Source organism: Anas acuta, chromosome 22, assembly GCF_963932015.1.
Source record: "Anas acuta chromosome 22, bAnaAcu1.1, whole genome shotgun sequence".
Taxonomy (NCBI): Eukaryota; Metazoa; Chordata; class Aves; order Anseriformes; family Anatidae; genus Anas; species Anas acuta.
In genome coordinates this window covers 4,618,846-4,637,345 of record NC_089000.1, presented here as the reverse complement: position 1 = coordinate 4,637,345, position 18,500 = coordinate 4,618,846, and the positions used below count along the sequence as shown (strand labels likewise).

The 18,500-nt window shown below is 51.9% G+C and overlaps 1 protein-coding gene across 1 annotated transcript in view; it reads right to left on the bottom strand.

The window, feature by feature from the left end:
* LOC137843575 (Golgi integral membrane protein 4-like) overlaps positions 1 to 17,861 on the bottom strand; it is a 31,451-nt gene extending 13,590 nt beyond the window's left edge. Inside the window, exons 1-7 of the mRNA XM_068658969.1 lie at positions 17,230 to 17,861; positions 10,971 to 11,045; positions 10,487 to 10,536; positions 9,802 to 9,855; positions 5,727 to 5,877; positions 2,406 to 2,488; positions 579 to 636 (exon numbers count right to left, since the gene is read on the bottom strand). Of these exons, the coding sequence (XP_068515070.1) occupies positions 579 to 636; positions 2,406 to 2,488; positions 5,727 to 5,877; positions 9,802 to 9,855; positions 10,487 to 10,536; positions 10,971 to 11,045; positions 17,230 to 17,416 (658 nt within the window). The 5' untranslated portion in view covers positions 17,417 to 17,861. The remainder of the gene's footprint in view (positions 1 to 578; positions 637 to 2,405; positions 2,489 to 5,726; positions 5,878 to 9,801; positions 9,856 to 10,486; positions 10,537 to 10,970; positions 11,046 to 17,229) is intronic.
* Positions 17,862 to 18,500: the final 639 nt, after the last annotated feature.

The window sequence follows — 18,500 nt, the reverse complement described above, 5'->3', positions numbered from 1 at the left end:
GAGCTTTCCCTCCAGATTTCACAGATATTTTGTATTGTCTCTTTGCCAGTCTTGCACCTTATTTCACTGCATACTTTCACCTTGGAAACACTGACCCACGACACCAATACTCTGAGCAACGCTATTTACTGCACGAGCTGTTAACATAACCCCTGCTTCTGCACAAAAATCCTGTCCTGGCTCTTGTAGGTGTGGCTCCTTCTCCTCCTCTGCCTCTCATGTACATTCAGGTTAGCTCCACAGGAGAAATGTGTTCATCTCAGAGGGGCTGACAATAATTGGCATAATTCCACCTGACAATTCAATTTACTTTGCAAGACAAATGAAAAATCGATTCTCCCGGACTGTTAAACAAATGTAACTCTTTTCTTTCTACTGCAGCTTTTTTCTTCCAGATCCAACCCTGAAAAGGAAAGCCTGAGAAAGCTATCCAGGAAAAGCTCCCCGCTCCTACCCCCATTATTTATAGGGAAGTGAGGGGAGAGAGCTTTTCATGTGCTTGCCAAGGTACCTGGAAATGGACCAGAGTGGGGACTGGGCAGAGCAGGAAAGCTTCCAAGCAGCAAGGAAAGTTTAGCAGGAAATTAATTCCTGAGCAGGCTTTGTTGATTTCAGTTCTTCCCCCTGAAATTTGACCTTAAAACAAACATTAAAACAAAACAAAAAGCCAACAAAACAACTCAGCAGAGCTAAAATAAAAAAAAAGAACAAGGAAAGGAAGCCAAAAGAAGCCGTTCGTGGGACACAGCCCTAGCAGGGGATTGCTTCCAGCCAGAAGGAGACAGATGGAAGCAAACCTTGTGCCCACGGAAAGGCTGTGCAGGTGGGCAGCCCAGAGGGGAGGCAGCGCACACACAGGTGCCCGCACGCTGCTGGCACCCTGTGATAGCAAGCTGTGCACACAGGGCTCTGTTCTTCCCTGCCTCGTTTTACCTTGCAGGGCAGCTGCTGTGACAGCCACTGTGGGCTCAGTCACCTGGCTAAGGCTCGGGGAACTCATCAGCATCTCTGAAAAGTGAACGCGACTGATGCTTCAGTTGCTAGTAAGGACTTGCTGGATTCACCCCTAGGGAGACCCAAGGTCTCTGCTTTCCACTGCAGGTGTCCATGTGCAGAACCCCACCAGCCTGCTGTGGCCTCATGGAGGAGGAACAGATGAGAACAGCTCAGCGGCAGGTCCCAGTTCGGAAGACAGGGAAGTCAGAAACACCAAGAGTCCACTTGAGTCCCCTCAAACCACACCGACGTGAGCCAAAGAGCTGTCAGACAGCAGCTCCCTGTGGTGTCAGGGACATGGGATCCTGGCTGGAACAAGCAGCTACCTGCAGTGCTCTGGAGCTGCCCACTCCCTGCGTTTCTGCAGGGCAGCTCAGGCCAGGACTCGAGAGCAATCTTGTAGAAATCAAGAGCCACCACCCCTATGCTGCCAGCAGAAATGCAGCCTCCAGTTCAGAAGGATCAGCTGTCAACAGCACCAACCCCAAGTAGCTCCTTGCTTCAAGCTCGTCCTATGATCCACGGGAGCACTTACCAGGAGGCTGTTAATCACCAGGCAAGGCTAATCCAGACTGCAGTGCAACTCCTAACAAAGCACATTCACATGCGTGTTGACTCAGTCCAGAGCCAGAAAGAAGCTGTGGAGACCTTAAATCCCTCCCTTCTGCTTCTTCCAGCAGACTTTCTCCCCTCTTCCAGGTCACCTGGCAGCTCTCGGTGATGGGAGGACTGCAGCGTGCTGGGGAGGCTTAGAGCATCTGCAGAGCACGAGCACCATGCCATACCAACAAGACTTCATGCTCTGCTGTCTCTCTAGCCTTGAGCCAACCCTGCTTGCATCTCGGACCTGGCCTCCAGATTCAAAGCCTCCCTCCAGCACATTCGTTACTGAACACTGACTTCTTGTTTGCAAAGATTTTTCTGAATCTTTCCAAGGTCTACCTCCAGTAATGCTTCAAAAGGAGACAGAAGGGGACCTTTCTTCCAAGGTTGCCGAGCACTTATTTGTATTCCCAGCAAGCTAGGCAAGGCACCTCTGCATTGCTGGTTCACTCTGCAATTAATTTTATAGGTATACACAGAGGCAATTCATAATCACTTCTGGTAGAAGCATTTGAGATGCAGGTAACCGACAGGAGGTGTTCCAGAGGTGGGAAGAAGCTGGTTCAAGCTCACTTAAGCTACACGAGGTTCTTCTGCATTTCCAGCTATTGGGACAGATTCCAGGTTGGAAAATGTATCCAGAAAGCCTCTCCATTGCTTCCACCAGCACTGTTTTAGGCAACTCACCATGCAGGAATGCAGTTACTAACCAGACTTATTATTTAGGGAGGGGAGCATTTCATAGTGCACCCAGGCCCCAACAAAAGGTTGTCCCACGTGGCCCCAGACATCCCCTTGTGGATTACCTGGGCATTAAGGAGCTGAGAGTGAACTTCCTGGTGGGCCTTGCGAAGAAGCTTGCTCTCTTCTCTGAGTTTAAAGACTGTATCTGCAAGAGAAGAACAAATTCATTGAAGAGAGCTACTTCTGCAAGTGCAGTGTCTGTCCTTACCATTAATTCTCCCGAAACCTCACACATCTCTCTCCAAGTTCAGGAACTAGAGTGAAGCACTAGCTAGGAGCTAGCCAAACACCTACCAGACCCGAATTACTGTTCCTCCCATCTCGTCTCCCCACCCAAGGAACTTGCTCCTCTCCAGAGTGACTCTGCTAGCTGTTGCTAGCAGGGGTAGGCTCTTGCTGTGCTCGCTTTCAAAATAATTTGATTTATTTCTTCATTTCCCTTATCCGTTGCAGCTGGAGAGCAGGGAAAGCAGCAGCCAGTGCCCCCACCTCAGGAAAATGGGGGCTGAGAGACACGAGGAGAGCTCTGCAGGGCTCCTGAATGCACCAGATTCAACCCAGCTTCCCCCCAGCTGCACGGAGAAGCAGCTTCTTGAAAGGATGGTACAAATAAAAACACACAGCAAAAAAAAAGCAAGCACAGAACAACTCGGTCCTCAGGGATGTTTATTCCCATGCTATTAAGCAGCAAGCTTATGCCTTGCAGCTCCCAGACTGGGCTCCTTTCAAGCTCCCTGCACACTTAGTGCTTCAATGACAAGACACAAACTTACGTTTCAGTGCCTTGTAGATAACTATGTGTTCTCCAAATAAAAAAGAAAGACTGACACAAAAAATATCAGCCTTATTTTGGAGCCTGAAGCTCTCTTAAAATACCACTAACTGCGTGCACTAGGGTTTCTCTGCAAGCAGAAATTGCTGCATCTGCTGTGACAGGGAGGGGATTTTTTCCCCCAGCAGTCACTCGGCTGCAGGCTGAATCACATGCACGATTTCAGCTCAAGCTTGTAGATATTTCTAATTACAGGGGTATGTCTTTCTATAACATCCGCCCCTGGGACAGGACAGTGCTATCGAGGTTGCAAACTGTGTTTTTCCCTCGTGTTAAAGATTTAACATCAGAAGGAGCACAGAAGGCTCCAGGACCACTACTCCTCAGACCTCTGAGCACAGCAAAGACACCCCTGCAGCCCTTCAGGAGAACCAGAGGCATTGCAAGTGGGGAGAGATGCCCAGAAGAAGCAGAGTTTCTCTGAGCCTCACCCACATCCAGGTCTTCAGAACCTGGAAATCAAAACCTTCGTGCCAAGGCAGGGCCCTCCTCTGCCACCAGCATGGCAGAGGTGTGAAGTTCTGCTCCAAGTGGCATCGCCAGGGGTTTTGAATCAATGCCATCAATGGGAGAAAAGCTTCAGTTATAGCTACAGGGCCCTTTTATCTGTAAGACAGGTTCAGCAGTGCTCAAACCCAGCCTTCTGCCTTCAGAGCAGGCTGTGCCAGTGTGCGGTGAGGGAAAAATGGAAAGCGCGGAATGAGAGTGGGGGAACAGCAGAGGACAGACTGTGCTGGGGTGTGAAACGCAGCATAAATAGCCTGCAATTCTTACAAAGCAGAAGAGAAAATAGATCATAACGCAGCAGGAGGGGGAAAAGAGGCAAACAGGATTAAAAAGGCCCATGTTAACAAGATCAGGAAGCTTCAGCTGGCTTAGCAAGAGCATGTACTCACAGCCTGTTAACTGGCATTCAAAAACCACTTCCAGAAGGAGGGATTTTGAGGAACAGGGTGCAACCACCTCAGCAGCACCACAACCACTGGGTTGTGTGGTACAGCAGCATCAGTCCCCACTCCATGCACATCCAGACGGCTTTGTCCCCGACCTGAGAGCTGCCCCCAAACTGTAAAGCGACAAGGAGCCACCAAACCCAGCTCCTTTGTACTTCTGAGGGCTTCTGCTCTCCTCCAGCACCCCTAGGACAAGGGTTTCCTTTTCACAGCTGAACCCAGCACTAATCCCGCAGCAATACCGACTGTTCAGAGCCCTCTCCTTCTTCACAGCCCCTGCTGGTGGAGGCGCACCTTCCAGCACCTCTCCTGAGGACACATTATATATAGAAAGCACTAATGGAACATACGGAAAGAAAACGAGGCATTAGCAATGCTGCTAGCTCTCTGCCACTTCTCAGAAGACTGTCTTGCTCTTTTGTATGCCATGGTTACCAGCACTTTCTCTTAGAGGAAGATTTAGTAGCCAGTTTGAGCTTCAAGCACAGAAAAGAGATGGGACCGAGTGAGCAACAGCCTGGGAAGGTGTACAGAGAATATTAATGCATCTCAGCCTTACGCTGACCTTCCTGGCTAGCCTCCTTCTTCAGATTGCTTTTCTGATCATTATTCTTTCCCGTGGCAGAATTAATTTTCTTACTCCATTGGTGGCTGCATATTTCAAGAAGTGAGATTGAATCAGATGTTTAGGTTTTGCTTGCTTGTGCTCAAGTTCTTTTTTTTTAACCCGTGAGTACTCCTCAGGTACTGGGGCTCTGCTGGTCATCCACAGAAAGTGACAGCAGCTGTCACTCTCCCAGACCCAATTCAAGCAAGAGCAGATGTGAATCTTAAAAAAAACATGATCTAATTAAGCAGTAGACTGAATAGAAACAACTCTTTAGGAATTAAATGGATTGGGTATTCTCTGCAATACTTGCATATTAAATGCATTTTATAGACCTACACAATTAATTACAAGAAGTATGTTTTAATTCTCCCCCAAGCTTAAGTGTTGGAATTTACAGAATTCTGGTGTTTCAGGAACAGAAAATGGTTTCTTTTTTTTTTTTTAATGCATACAGTGAAGTGAAAAATATATGCTGAAATAGATGGGATCTCTAAATGTCATGATGTTATTTCTCTGCACAGAAAATCTCTCTGCTAACTTGGCTACACCTTCCCACTAGAAAAAGGACAGGGGAAGGCAGGATTATCTGGTGGATAAACCTCTTGTTTCTGCCCAGTCTACGGTGGAACTACAGGCACACACCTCTGCCTTAGCCTCACACCTCCTACTTTTGGGGTGTCTCATCCATTTTGAGTGTCCCCTCCTTGGGACATGGGCTGTTTCAGTCTGAATGTGGTCAGCACTTGGCACAACGTTTTCATCTCACCTGGCTCTGCAAATCCACACAAATATGGTAAGCAGCAACTGCAGTAAAAGCAGTCAGCAAAATTAAGTTAGGCTTGGAAAATACCTGCAGTCACACACAGGTGTTCCTACAGTTCTCCAGACCTTTTGGAGGGCCTGGAGAACAGCCACTGTCCTCTCCTGAGCTCAGATCTTCATGACCCGCCCTCTACCTGGTGTTTTCTTGGCTCTCCATCACACTTACCCTGCAAGTTTGTGACTTCATTATCCTTCTCCTGCTGCAGCTGGGCATACTTCTGGTTGTGGGTCTCCAGTGTCTTACGATGTTCCAGTTTCAAGCTGTTGTGCTGCAGCTGCAGGTCAAGCAGCTGCTTCTTGACATCTTCATGCTGGTTCTGAATACAAAAAGAAATCAGTACAATTAGGGAGGGGAGGAGTAATTTATCTGTTGTCAAGTGCCACTCAAGTGTCTCTGTTTAATGAGTTGCTTGGGGAGGCAGATGAGACTTCGGTTCCTCCAGTAAGGCAGCTAAAAATTCCAGATAAAAAAATTGTTCTTTGGTTTGAGAGTGATGTAAAATGCCAAAGCATTGTGAAGCAGTATGGGAGATCTCCCTAGAAGCTACTCAACTGTAAGAGAAGTGTGTGAGCAAGTCCATGCCTGCCTGAAAGAGAGATGGAGGCTCTGGGACACGGCCAAGAACACTCCTACTCCTCCCCGGCACTCAGCTCAGTAAGAGCAACTCAGGCTCTCATCTCAGCTGATAGCAACCCAAACGCCTGAGATACACAGCACAAATCCTGGGTCCTTCCCCGAGTCCCTGAGATGCTTAAGGACGGCATTACCTGCAAGGATAAATGTTCCCACAGTACAGGTAGCACCCAGCAGACCCCAAACCGTATCTGAAGCAGGCCAGAACTCATCAGGTAAGAGCTTTGCAACGCGCCATCTCCTTCCCTCCCCTCTCGCAGAGCCGGAGAAGAAAACGCGCCGAGACATCCCTTTGCTCAGACCCACTGAACCAGAATTCACCTCCTTTTTGGTCCCCATGGTAACGCAGGGACCCTTCCACATTCAGTTTGTCAACACCAATTAGGTATGCAGATGGATTGGCTCCCAGGTGAACCCTGGCCCCTCCACACAGCAGCTCCTCAGGACGCAGGCAGCAGTTTCAATTAACCTTCCTGTAAAACAAATGTCTTTTTTCCCTTTTTTTCTTTAAATGCTAAAAAAATGCTATCGATGCTGGCATTTATCCCCAGTAAAAGTATCTGTGTCCCAGGCATTCTCCTCCGGAGCAATTATCCTTAGCTAAAAGAAGCGAAATAACTGTGCTCCAAAAATACACACAACGGAAGAAAAAACTTTCAGTATGAAGGGGTCCCAGAGAGAGAACAAAGAAGAGACAAGGATGTTGGGTTAATCAGATCACAGAAGCAGAAAGGAAGATAAAGAGAATAAAAAAAGATTCCTGCTCTGGCTTTCAGAGACCTTGGGTACTTACAGCTCCATCAGAGCCACTGGCAAAAAGCAGCGCAGGGAAACCAGACCCCTCCAGTCATTTGGATGCTGACCACCTCAGAGAAACCACCAACATCAGCACATGAGAATTGTTTTTTAACAAGAAACCCTGAGCAATTCAAGGCACCTGAAGTCCTCATCAGCTCAGGTCAATTAATTTCCAGCCCATGTTCTGTCTGCCACGAGCTGTGTTTCCCCAGACTGCTCATGGTCAGGAAGAAGGGGGGGAAATCTCAAATTCTCCTCCTCTGATGGCAGCAGGAAGCTGAACAGAGAAGTGCCTTGGCCAAGGTCACCCAGAGCACCTGAGCCCAGCTCACGAAGCACACAGAGCAGCCTCACTCCTACCCAGTTCCTGAGGCTGGTGCTTGAAAACTTCAGGAAGGATCTAAAGATGCTGAGCTGTGTAGTGGCTGCAGGACAGGAGCCCCAGAATATGCTACATGATATTTTTTTTTTCCAAAAAATATTATTTAAGAGAAGTGGAAGCAGAGCATTCTCGAGCCAGCAAAGCCCCAAGGAAGCCGGGAACCTCTCATGTCCAGAGCTGCCCATCTGGCTCACATCATTCCCCTCCTGCCTCAGAGATGCTGCTGTGCTTACCCAAGCAGAAACTGCAGGACGCTGCACATGAGTGGGGTGGAAATGATGCACAAACACAGAGGGGTGAGGGAATACAGAGAGCACACTGCTGTCACGTATCGCTGGGACCCTGCCCACCGTGCCAGTGCTGCAGCACTGGGAGAACTCAGCTAATGTGGGAGAAATCAGGAACCCCACGTCCCGACTCGCCCACAAGCAAAGGAAGGGCACACCTCGCTGCAAGCTTCCAGGTCCCCGCAGTTTCAGGAAGCCCATGTGAAGAAGTCTTTTGTTTAAAGCTGCCTGCCTGTTCCGTCAGTGCCAGGAGGCGTTCTACAGAAAGATGCTAAAAAAAAAATACTCAATCTTCACTCAAGAAGATGAAAGGAGTTATAAGGAGATGAAGTCTGGCCCCAGCAGGAATCCAGACACAGGCAACTGCTGCAGCCGCTATTTTTGGACAAAGCCAAGCCCTTGAGACTGGGCTGCCTGTTGCAGACGTTAATCAGGCACAGAGAGCTTCACTACAGATCAGAACGGCTCAGGAGTCAAGCAAGCTTGATCCCTTTCTTCTGTAAGCAGCTAGAAAAAGGCAGTGCAAAACCGAAAGCTTTCCTTTGGTACCCGGTGCATCAGGAGAGCCCACGTGGAAAAGAGCAGCAGTGGCAGCAAACCAGCAGGCTCAGCAGAGACTGGCACAGGGGATTTGATCAAGGGTCAGCCCCAGCACCCTCAGGGCTCTGAGGACAGCCCAGATCCCACAGCAGGGAGCTGAGTTTCCTGCTGACACACACCCCCCAGCAGCCCGAACCCCAACCAGCACCAAACGATGCCTTCTCTGCATGGTGGTTTCCTGCAGAGCCCCTCATCTCCAACTGCACACAGCAAAACAAAACATTGACAAAAGAGGGCAGTGAGCAGAAGAAAACAAACCTAAAGGAAGGCAACCGTGGGCTACAGAGCTGTCCTGTGGGGTCACACCACGACCCAGGCTGTCAGGTACAGCACCAGTGGCCACAAACACCAAAGCCAGGTAACGCTGGTGTGGATTCACAGAAGTTTTGGTCACCTTTGGGACCTTCAGCTTAACAGGGCTCGTCGTTTCTGCTCAGCATTACACGTCTATCACCCACTTCTGCATCCTCGGTAATGATGTTGCTGGCAGCACTCTTCCTTGTCAAGAAGCTAGAACAAGTGGGAAGCATTTTTTTCCTGTGCTCCAGAAACAAACCTTTTTCTAAGCCCCATAGCTAGCTACAAGTAGAGCTGAGTGCTGCGTTTTCAGGAGGGGGAAGCTCTAATCCACCACACTTCAGTCCCAAGGGCTTGCCTGTCTTTCAGCAGCTGTAAATGCAGTTACAAAATAGATGAAAAATTCCTCCCAATAAAAGGCAGTAGGAGAAAGAGAGCCAGGATGAAGTGCTCTCACTGTCCCTGGGCGAGAAGCAAACCGGAGCACGCTGCTCAGGCTGCAGTTGGTACGAGGAGGAAAAGTCAGTGCTGAGGAGTGTTCCCAGGGCTGGATAATGCCCAAGGGAGCTGCGCTTCCGTCCTCCCAGAGCTTGATCCAAAGGCAGGCAGCTGGACGTCCAGCTCTGCTCCGTGGTGCTCGGGGCTGCTGGATCCCAGCCCGCTCCCTACGTCCCAGAACTAAATCACTGCCTGGCTGGAAATGCTCCAGCTCAAGACAACATTAAGGAAATCATCACCACCAACAGACCACAGCTGCATTGCGCTAACGGAACCCAACTTTCGCATTGTGATATGGCTCAGGTAGAGCATTTGATAAGCTTTAAAGCCACTGTGAGCCACCCCACCTGGCCTTAAGGTACATTCTCCAAGCCCAGCAGGGCAGGACGCAGCAAAGAGGCCCATTTTCATGCTACGGAACACAAAAGAACGTGCTGAGCAACAAAACTCCTCTGTGATAAGCTGCACAAAGGCTACCATTGAAATGAGGTATACAGCGAGGCCGTAATCTGACACAAAGCCCAACAGAATAAATAGGAAAACTCCCATAAATCTGAACAGCCAGGAGGAAACATGGATCAACGCCACGGGACAATGGATCCACAGCCCTCTGGGCTGGCACTAGCCGCAGGAAGACCTTGGTCTCTCCCAGGCATCTCTGGTAAGTGAAAGCTCTGAGCTACCTTTCGGGGAGCACTCTAACGTGTAGCAAATGGTGAGGACTGAAATCAGACCAAAACCTTACCTTCAGGATCTTGTGCTGGGAACTGAGGGCCCCATATCTGTTCATAGAGTCTTGCTGGAAAAAAAAAATAAAAATAAAGAAAGATTTAATGGTGCCATTAGGTCCCAGAAAAGCCTAAGGCATGTGAAACACATCAACACCCGCCCAGGCACTGCATCAGCAGCAAGATGAAGACTCAGTAAGGTATGAAGTGAGTACAAATTGCAAGCAAGCTGCCCAGCCGTTAGTATATTCAGATATTCATCCACGAGTTCCTTCGTGTAACAAGATGACATTCACCCACAGATGAGCAAGCTAAAAGCTGTTCCTCTCCCTCAGCATCTCACCAACAGATGCTCTGAGAAAGGAATAAAACTAGCCTTGTGACTCCACAAAGGGCTGTAACCCTTCCACTGTGCTATCACACAGGAGAGAGCAAGCAGAACAGCTCCGGCACAACACAGCCTTAAGATGAAGCAGATCTTCACACCTGATCTATCCCTAAGATGAAGCAGATCTTCACACGTGATCAGCCGTGCAAGATTGAGTCAGCCAAAGTTGCTTTTGGACCAAATGTTCTCACCGTCTTTCATACAGCCCAGACAGCAGCCCTGGCCTCATGACTGTGGTGGTACCACAAAGGTCTTGGCCATCCTTACAAACATGCAGGAAAATACAGACACTCTGAGGAATAAACTGTACGTACCTTCTCCTTGTTGAGAGCTTCCTGAGCTTCTAATTTATACACTAAAAAATCTAGAAACGGAAGAGAAGACAATTAAATGACCTGGGATTTACAAGGGCCTGCCTGTGTGTGTTTACTCTTGTACAGCAGCTTTAAAGGATGTGGCACTCTGGAGTGTCTGAGTACTGGGGAGCGTAGGGATGCCAATATTATGAAGTCCTTATAGAGCTCAGCATCTTCAGATCACTTAGAAGTTACCATTTCTAAGGAAAAGCATTCTAATGCTAGGTATTGCTATCACTTCTGAAGTGCTCAGACATGTCAGGATGGGTGCTATCACTTGCAGATTAGACTGAAGACATCTGCAGGAATGTAAGAGAACAGAGCCCACGTCCCAGACAGCCACACACTGCACAGAGGACAGAAAAGGCTCTGGGTGCCACGTGTGCATCTCCCCACGGCACTGCTGGAGTGTTTTTCAGCCACTGCTCCGCGAGAGACTTACCTTCCTTCGTCTTCTTGTGCTCCCCTCGCTCCTTCTGCAGGGATCGCTCCAGCCGGGATCTGTGCTCGTACACCACTGGGGAAGCAGAGAGAGGCAGAGCGTGAGATAAACCCTGATATTTCCTCCCAGACATTCTCACATGAATTCCAGGCCAAGCAAACCAACAGTGCTGAACCACACGCACGTATCTGACACCCTGAGCAATAAGAGCTTCAGGGCCAGCCACCAGTCGAGCCCTTGTCCCAGCTGGCAGCAGATTTCCAGTCCAACACCAGCCTCATCCTGCGAGTCTCTGCACTCAGGTTTTGCTTCGGAGCCTGGGCTGTGAGCTGGATTTGGCGGCCAGTGGCTGAGCTGCACATCTACAGGCCAAGCCCACCTCCAGGCTCAGCACAGCCAGAGCCTTCTCTGCTCTGGATCAGCAGCACGTGGGAGAGATGTTTTCTCCCCTTCCACCCCCGTCTCCATCCCCGACCATTAACAGGCCCTCAAGGCCACTAAAGAAGAGCGAGTCAGCAGCTCCCTCTCCTCTACACACAAAAGAGCATCTGTGCTCTGCGCAGGGGAGCCGAGCAGGGAGAGGGACGAGGCTGCTTTGTGCAGCAGCCACATGACAAATGGAAGTGCCAGAGAAACCTCCTGACGGATGATGATTTTAATCCACTCTGACGCCTGAGCACTAACTGAGAGCTGTCCCCGAGTCCCGGCACCCAGCTGCAAGCAGGCAGCTCCTGCAGCCCCTCTGCACCGAGGTTCCCACGGTGCCACAAAGCACCCGTGTATCTGTTTTAGAGTTGACCATCAGTGGCACAGATGTGGCTCTCAAAGAAGCACAAAGAAGTGCTCGGAGGTGATCCTGGCATCTTAGAAGTCAGGCATTTGCCTAAATCATCCTGCACACCACACAGGAACCATGACGCTGAGGAAGGGACACACGAGAACCTCACTTTGATGAGGACTCTCCTGCCTTGCCTTACCACAAGCACAACTGCCACCTTTGTAGCCCCTGAAGGAAAAGAAAAAAACACCCAAGAGCAGCACCTTTTTGCCACCCCACCCGTTTCTCCCCAGGCAGGGAATTCCAGCCACCCATCTCCTCCGCCGCCTTCTCCGTGGGTGAGCAACAACGGGGTGAAGCTCACGGCTTTCGCTGATCAACAACAGCACAGAGCCAGTCACATCGCATAACCACGTGTGGGTTTTGAGCCTTCAGACTCCCTGCAAGCGAAGTGAAGCCCAGATGTCAGCACGAGTCGGTGTTTCTGCACTTTAAATTACTGCCAAGCCTTGAGCAGTCCTGCAGGCAGAGCGAGGACGGCGCCGAGGCTGAGCACGGCACAGTGACAGGAGAGCCAGCTGCACAAATCCAACCTGGCATCGAATAAAGCACACTGGAAAGCAATACCCCACAACATCACCCCCGCAGACGCACCTCTCCCAGCCTGTGCTCCGCCACCACTTCCTTCAAAGCCTCCGAGGAGCCCGCAGGTAGGATGGTTTGAGTGGTTTCACCACCCATGTCCGTAGGAGGTCACACAGCTCTCGTCTCCACCACCTACCCAACAGCTCATCCTCAGCAGCACTGCGAGGGCCGTGCGTGGTCTGCGCTGTCCTGGTGGCTTTACAGGAGACTCTCGATGGCTGGGGGTTCGTTCCTTGCTGAAAGGGCCTGTTCTGCACAGAAAAATAACCTCCAGCTCGTTTATCTCTGCCTTTTTTAAGCCAAATTCATGACACCGGCTGGGTCCAAGCCTAGGATTTTCGTCATGCTTCAGTTTACCAGCAGCAGATCTGTTCGTATTTACAGTCATCTCCACTGAGTGCCTGAGCAAATCAGGGGAACAAGGGGTGGTATTTCAAGCCAGACATAAAGTGCTGAGCCCCAAGGGTCTCGCTGGTGGCAGTTCAGCTGCTTCCCAAGCCCCCTGGAGCATTACCTCAGCCTGCGGGTAGGCTGGCAGTCTACACACTGAAGGTCCTGGCTCCAAGAAGGGAACTGAATCCAAATATCCCGGCATCCCACCGTCCCCCGAGGAGCAGCTTCGGTGCTTCCAGGCGGTGACTCGTCCTGGCCTGAAATCAAGCCTCGGCAGTACAAGACAGTTGGCTCCTCCTGGAGCATGCTGCTTTTAGACAGTGCAGGTACGAGGACAATTTTTTAGGCTTTACCAGCCTGGGCTCACGGCACGGCAAGCTCAGAGCGAGGAGCTGTTCCCCAGGCATGCTTTCACACCCAAATCATCTCCCCTGAGCCACCCAATTCCCTCTTCCACCTTCCTCACGGGGCAGGAAGCGTGGTGCTCTTGCTCAGGAATTCCCAGCCTCCAGCCACGTTATCTCCTTCCTTCTGGCTTCCCTTCCTAACCCAGAGACATGCCAGCAGTGAGGATCCTTCCCCTGGGCCGGGCCGCTTCCTTGATGCTTTCCTCTGAAGCGAGGCCTTCTCCAAACCATCCCTGCAGAAATATTCATTTGTGGCTAGCCTGGAAGGACACCTCCCTCGCTGAGCACAGCGATAAGCAGCAAGCCCACTGCTGCGGCTGTCCAAGTGTCTGCTCCAGTGACAGCTTTATTTTTAGGCACTTCCCAGCATCACCCCGAGGGCTTTCCCTGCCCAGCTCGCTGTGCGAGCAGGTAAGCACATAAGAGACTGTGAGTGCTTTCTCACCACACGCTGAGAAGCCTCGTTCAACACAACAGTCAGCTGAAACACATCAGCCACTGCCCCAAAGCCTCGTGAGCTCAGGGCATGCGTGTTTTTGCTAAGAGCATCTCACTTTCTTGCAGTCTCACCTAGCAGAGCACCTGAGCACAAGTATCTGACGTGGTGGGAGGCTCACTCGCACAGGAGCAGGCAGAAAATCACTATTTTGGGCAGAAAGCTGCTCAGATAACCCCGAGCTACCAGGTGCTCACTCAGCACACGCAAGACTAAAGCACAGGGAAGCCCCTACAGCAATAGGTTTGAAACAGCAGAAGGCACAGTGCGAGCTCCACAAAGCAGAGGATTTTTTCAATATATACATTTTTAAAAATATATAAATAGAATAAGCTGAAGTAACCTCCAGCAAGTAAAACATTAAAATAAATTCTCTCCTCTGCCATTTCTCTGTGTCTGCAGAGCCTGGAGATGCTGGGTGCAGCTCTGCACAGCTCAGCAGCAGGGCAGTCTCCCTGCTCACCTCTGCAGTGGGATCCAGCCCCAGCCCAGCCGGCCAAAAAATGGCACTTGCAGCTCGAGCAGACAGGAAGCCAGGAAGTCTTTAACAATTCACAGCTCCAAGAGGGAGTGGAGGGTGGTCAGTGTCTAAATCCAGGCTGGAATCCAGCCAGCACTCAGCGCAAAAGCACTGTCACCTGCTGCCAAGTGAGCTAAAAATGCAGAGCTGGAACAATGAAATCCCTTGCAGTGCCTTGCCTTTGGGAAGGGAGAACAGGCCAGGCTTTCCACAGACATGTTCTCATTTTACAAGACCTCAGAAAGCAGGGTGAAGGGACTGTTATCTCAGCTGTACGGAGATAAACATCTGCCAGGGAGACTTTAGGAGATCCGTGACGGGAAGAGAGCGATTCCAGCCTTGCAGACGGGCCCAGCTGATCACCTGCAAAGAGCTTTCTTCTCAGCTGCTCTCCTTGTTGCAGAGAAACCCTCCTGCCAGCCCCCATCCAGCCACATCACAGCTAACAACCCACAGCACCAGCCCTGCTGCCGAGCGAGATCCCAAATCCCAGCCCTTAAAGCAGAGCCCAGCATCTGGCAAGGAGGCTCCGCGCAGTCTCAGACACCTCCGTGCAGGAACACGAGGGATGCAGGGACAGAAAAACCCAGCAGATTCCTCCTCGATGCCACCCGGGGCACAACGAGAGGGGCACCAAGCTGCCCGGTGGGATGGGTGCCAGCCAGCAGCAGGCTCCAGGAGGCTGAGAGGGTCGCACGCCGCCGGCAGCACCTCTCTTTGCATGTTTTTATTTTGTTTTACCCTGCAGCAAGGTCAGCAGCTGCTTTGCTCTTCTTTTGAGAGAAGACAAGCTCTGTTCCCTGGCTGCGTGTGGGACAGGCGCTGCTGTTTCAAGGCAGCTCTGGCCATGCCTCTCCACTCCCTCCTCCGCTCGATTTCCCTTTCACTCGCTCTCGGCCCAAACTTTGCCCTTTCCAGCTGAATTCGGAGGCAGCCAGAAGCATTAACCGCATCTGGTGCTCAAGCCTAAGAGGAGGAGGAAACAAACAGCGCTGAATTCCACCCCATAACACATCCTCCTTCTGTAGGGCTGGGAAGACGAATCGGACACCGCAGACCAGCAGCAATTCAAGTCTCAGTCCAAGCCAGCACGGGGCAGGAGAGCCTCAGGGTGCTGGCACCCAGCTCCCTGCTCAGCACCCAGCACCGCCAGCTGTGCAGGGCCACGGCCGGGCGTGCAGGATGCGACTGCACGGAGGCGGCCCCTATTTAGGGCCTGCCTCTCCCAAATCCTAAAAGAAGCTTCGCCTCTGAAAACTGTTGGACAAGTGTCTTGTGAAAATAAAAAAGGGTATCCATGGCAACGACTGTATTTAGGAATGGGAGGGCTGGCAGAGGGTTAGAAACCCCAGCAACAGGCCACAGAGCGGCCGCTTAAACATATTTGGGTGGAAAAAAAAATATTATGAGCCTGTCTCAGCTGTTGGCTGGAGCCTGCTGTTCCCAGAAGCGGGGTTCCCTGAGGCTGTCGGCTCATTCCTTGAAGCAGCCCCTCTCCAAGAGATGCCAGGAGGGGACAGGGGCTGGCTTCTGCCCTGCTGGTCTCGGTGTCGCAAACACGGGATGCAGGTGGGGACTGCAGGGGCTGGGACTGTGCAGCACACCAGGAGCTGTGGGTGTTTGAATGCCTCATGACAGAGGGAGAAGAAAAGGAAACAAAATGTAAGGTAATAGCAGGAAACCTTTACGCTTGATGGATCAATTCAAAACATTGTTGTTTTTTTTTTAAAGCATGTTTCCTTGAGTGACAAACACGAGCATCGATTTGCTTCCCCAATTCTGATGGAAATACAGAGCCCTGAGCACAAGCTCATGTTCAATTCGCATCACAACACTGCACGCAAAGCCACCTGAAAAGGTTTAACCCAGAAGTCACATCTTGAGCCACAAACCTGCAGAAATCCCCCGCAACACAGAACCGAAGTCACTGTCTGTGTGAGCAGAGGCCAGAGCAGACACCCCACGCTTGATTTCAGCCCGAGGAAGAGCTCTGGATTTAAGCACCACCATCTAATCCTGCCTGCTCTGTGAAAATGCCTTAAATCAGCCTCCTGACCTTGAGGTATCGGCACCAGCCACATGCAACCAGCATCCTGTCCACGGAAGACTCATCCTGTGGGCACTCAGAATAACCCATCCAGCTCTACACACAACCAGGGGCTCCCAAGGAGCGAATTCCTCCCCAGCTGCTCTGCGGGAAGCTCAGCAAACGGAGCCCAAGTGCAGCCAGAGGTGCTGGCACCACAGCTCAGGCAGACGGGGAAGTCTCAGCCGTCCACAGGAGAGAGAGTTCAGCAGTGGGACAACGTAACGTGACTTCAGCCTTCCCTGCTGGGATGTCTCCATGGGCTAAAATGTCACTCTCCCACAGGCAGGCATCTCTGTAAGCCGGACAAATGAAGGGGGGAGAAAGGGGAGGGAGGCACACACACACCACGCGTGCCTTCCAGCTGCTCTCGCCACAGGAACCAGCGCTCATTGCCTCCTCTGGTTTTAGTTTTTTTAAAGCTGCTGTAAGCAGCGAGCTTCCAATCAGCCCCAAACAAGCTGGCAGGAGCCACAGACTGATCTCTTGAGAAAGGGGTTTATTTTCTCACAAAGGTAACAGTACAACAAACTTTACTAGAGGGCCCCCTGCCTATTTATTCACTTTCTGGACCTGGCCAGAGAGCACAGCCAGGTCTCGGAGTCTGCTCCAGCAGCCTGTGCAAGCCCTGTCTGTATTTTTACTGCTTCACATGTAGATCCATGCAGGACTAGCCAAGGGGAGCTGTAGGGAGATCTGAATCCGGCAGGACACAGCTGAACTCCCCACCCCAGCCGTCCCCTTGCTGCTGCGTGCAGCAATTCAGACTCCAGGCTGAGGAACTCTAGAAAGCAAAGGGGGGGAAAGAACCAGGAGACATCTTCCTAGAGCTCTTTACAAGTCCAACCTCACTCCACAAATGCTCCCTGCCTGTCACTGGGCTGGGGGGGAAGCAAAGGAAGCTCGGAAGGCACGCACACAGCCGGTCACTCACCTTGGAGCTGGGCAGACAGCGCTTCCTGCTGCTGCTTGTATTTCTGGGCCAGGGCTTCAGCGCTCCGCACCTTCTGCTGCAAGTGATGGTACAGGAAAACTCCCGAGCCTAAGCACACCACGGCCAGCAGGCAAAACCCGGTCTGCAGGAGCCCCTTCTGCCTCCTGGAGCACATGCCCGTGCCCATGATGGGGCTGAAGCAAAGCAATGCAGCGCTGCCTCCCTGGTGTTGCTACAGCATCTGATTTTTTTTTTTTTTAATATATATATATTTATTTTTTTTTCCCCGCAAACAGCTCCTTTCCTGCACAAATCCCTTCGGTGACCCTCTGCCAGGTCCGATCCAAGTCTCAATCCGCTCCTCCCCAGCCCTCAAAGCGGCGGGGGATGCTCCCAAAACGGCTCGTTCCTCATCGCCCGGGGGATGGGAGCGCAGGAGCCGAGCAGAGCCGCATCCTCCAGCTGCGATCCGCCGCGGGGTCCGGCCCGGGAGGCGGCGGGGGGCTGCCGGGGGCACCCTGCGGAGGAGGAGAGAAAGTTTTTGCTTCCCATGTGCTGCAGGAGAAGGAGGAGGAGGAGGAGGAGGAGGAGGAGGAGGTGGAAGAGGAGGAAGAGGAGGAGAGGGAGGGGGGCAGCCGTGGCGCTGGGCTCGTCCTACCTCCCCCTCTCCAGCACCGACCGGAAAAAATAAGCCGTGGGCTGAAGGAGTGCTCCTGCTCCCTCCCTCCGCTTCCCTCTCCGCCTGCCGGCGGATGCCGAGGGGAAGCCGCAGCCCTGGGGCTGCCAAAAGGGCTGGGGGGCTGCCCAGGGAGCCCCCTGTGCCCCCCAATGTCCTGGGGGTCTCCCTCAGCCCCCCCAAGGGCAAGGGGAGCCAGCACGGCACCTCCACCCCAAAGCAGCTTGAGCCACCCGCTGCCCCCCGCTGCTCCCCGCTCCCCTTTCTGCACCGCGGGCACCTGTTGCTACCAGCCTGTTTGCCTTGGCTAACGGGGAGGACATCTTCCAAACCCTAAGGGGTTTCAGAGCAGTGCTCCCTTCTCAGGAAACCACGAGCCTGAGGACGGCAGTAGGGTGCACGCTGTGTTTTCGAGGTGCTCCAAGCGGCTGTCGCCTTTCCTAAAGCCGTGCCTCAGCGCGGGCTGTTCTCTCCTGGCACAGCCCAGCCTGCTCCAGCCGGGCAGGGAAGGTGTGCAGATGGGCAGAAACAGAAGACAGCAGCCCTAGGGCCCAGGACACGCACACAGGGCTTGCTTTTGGCACCCGGCAGAGCT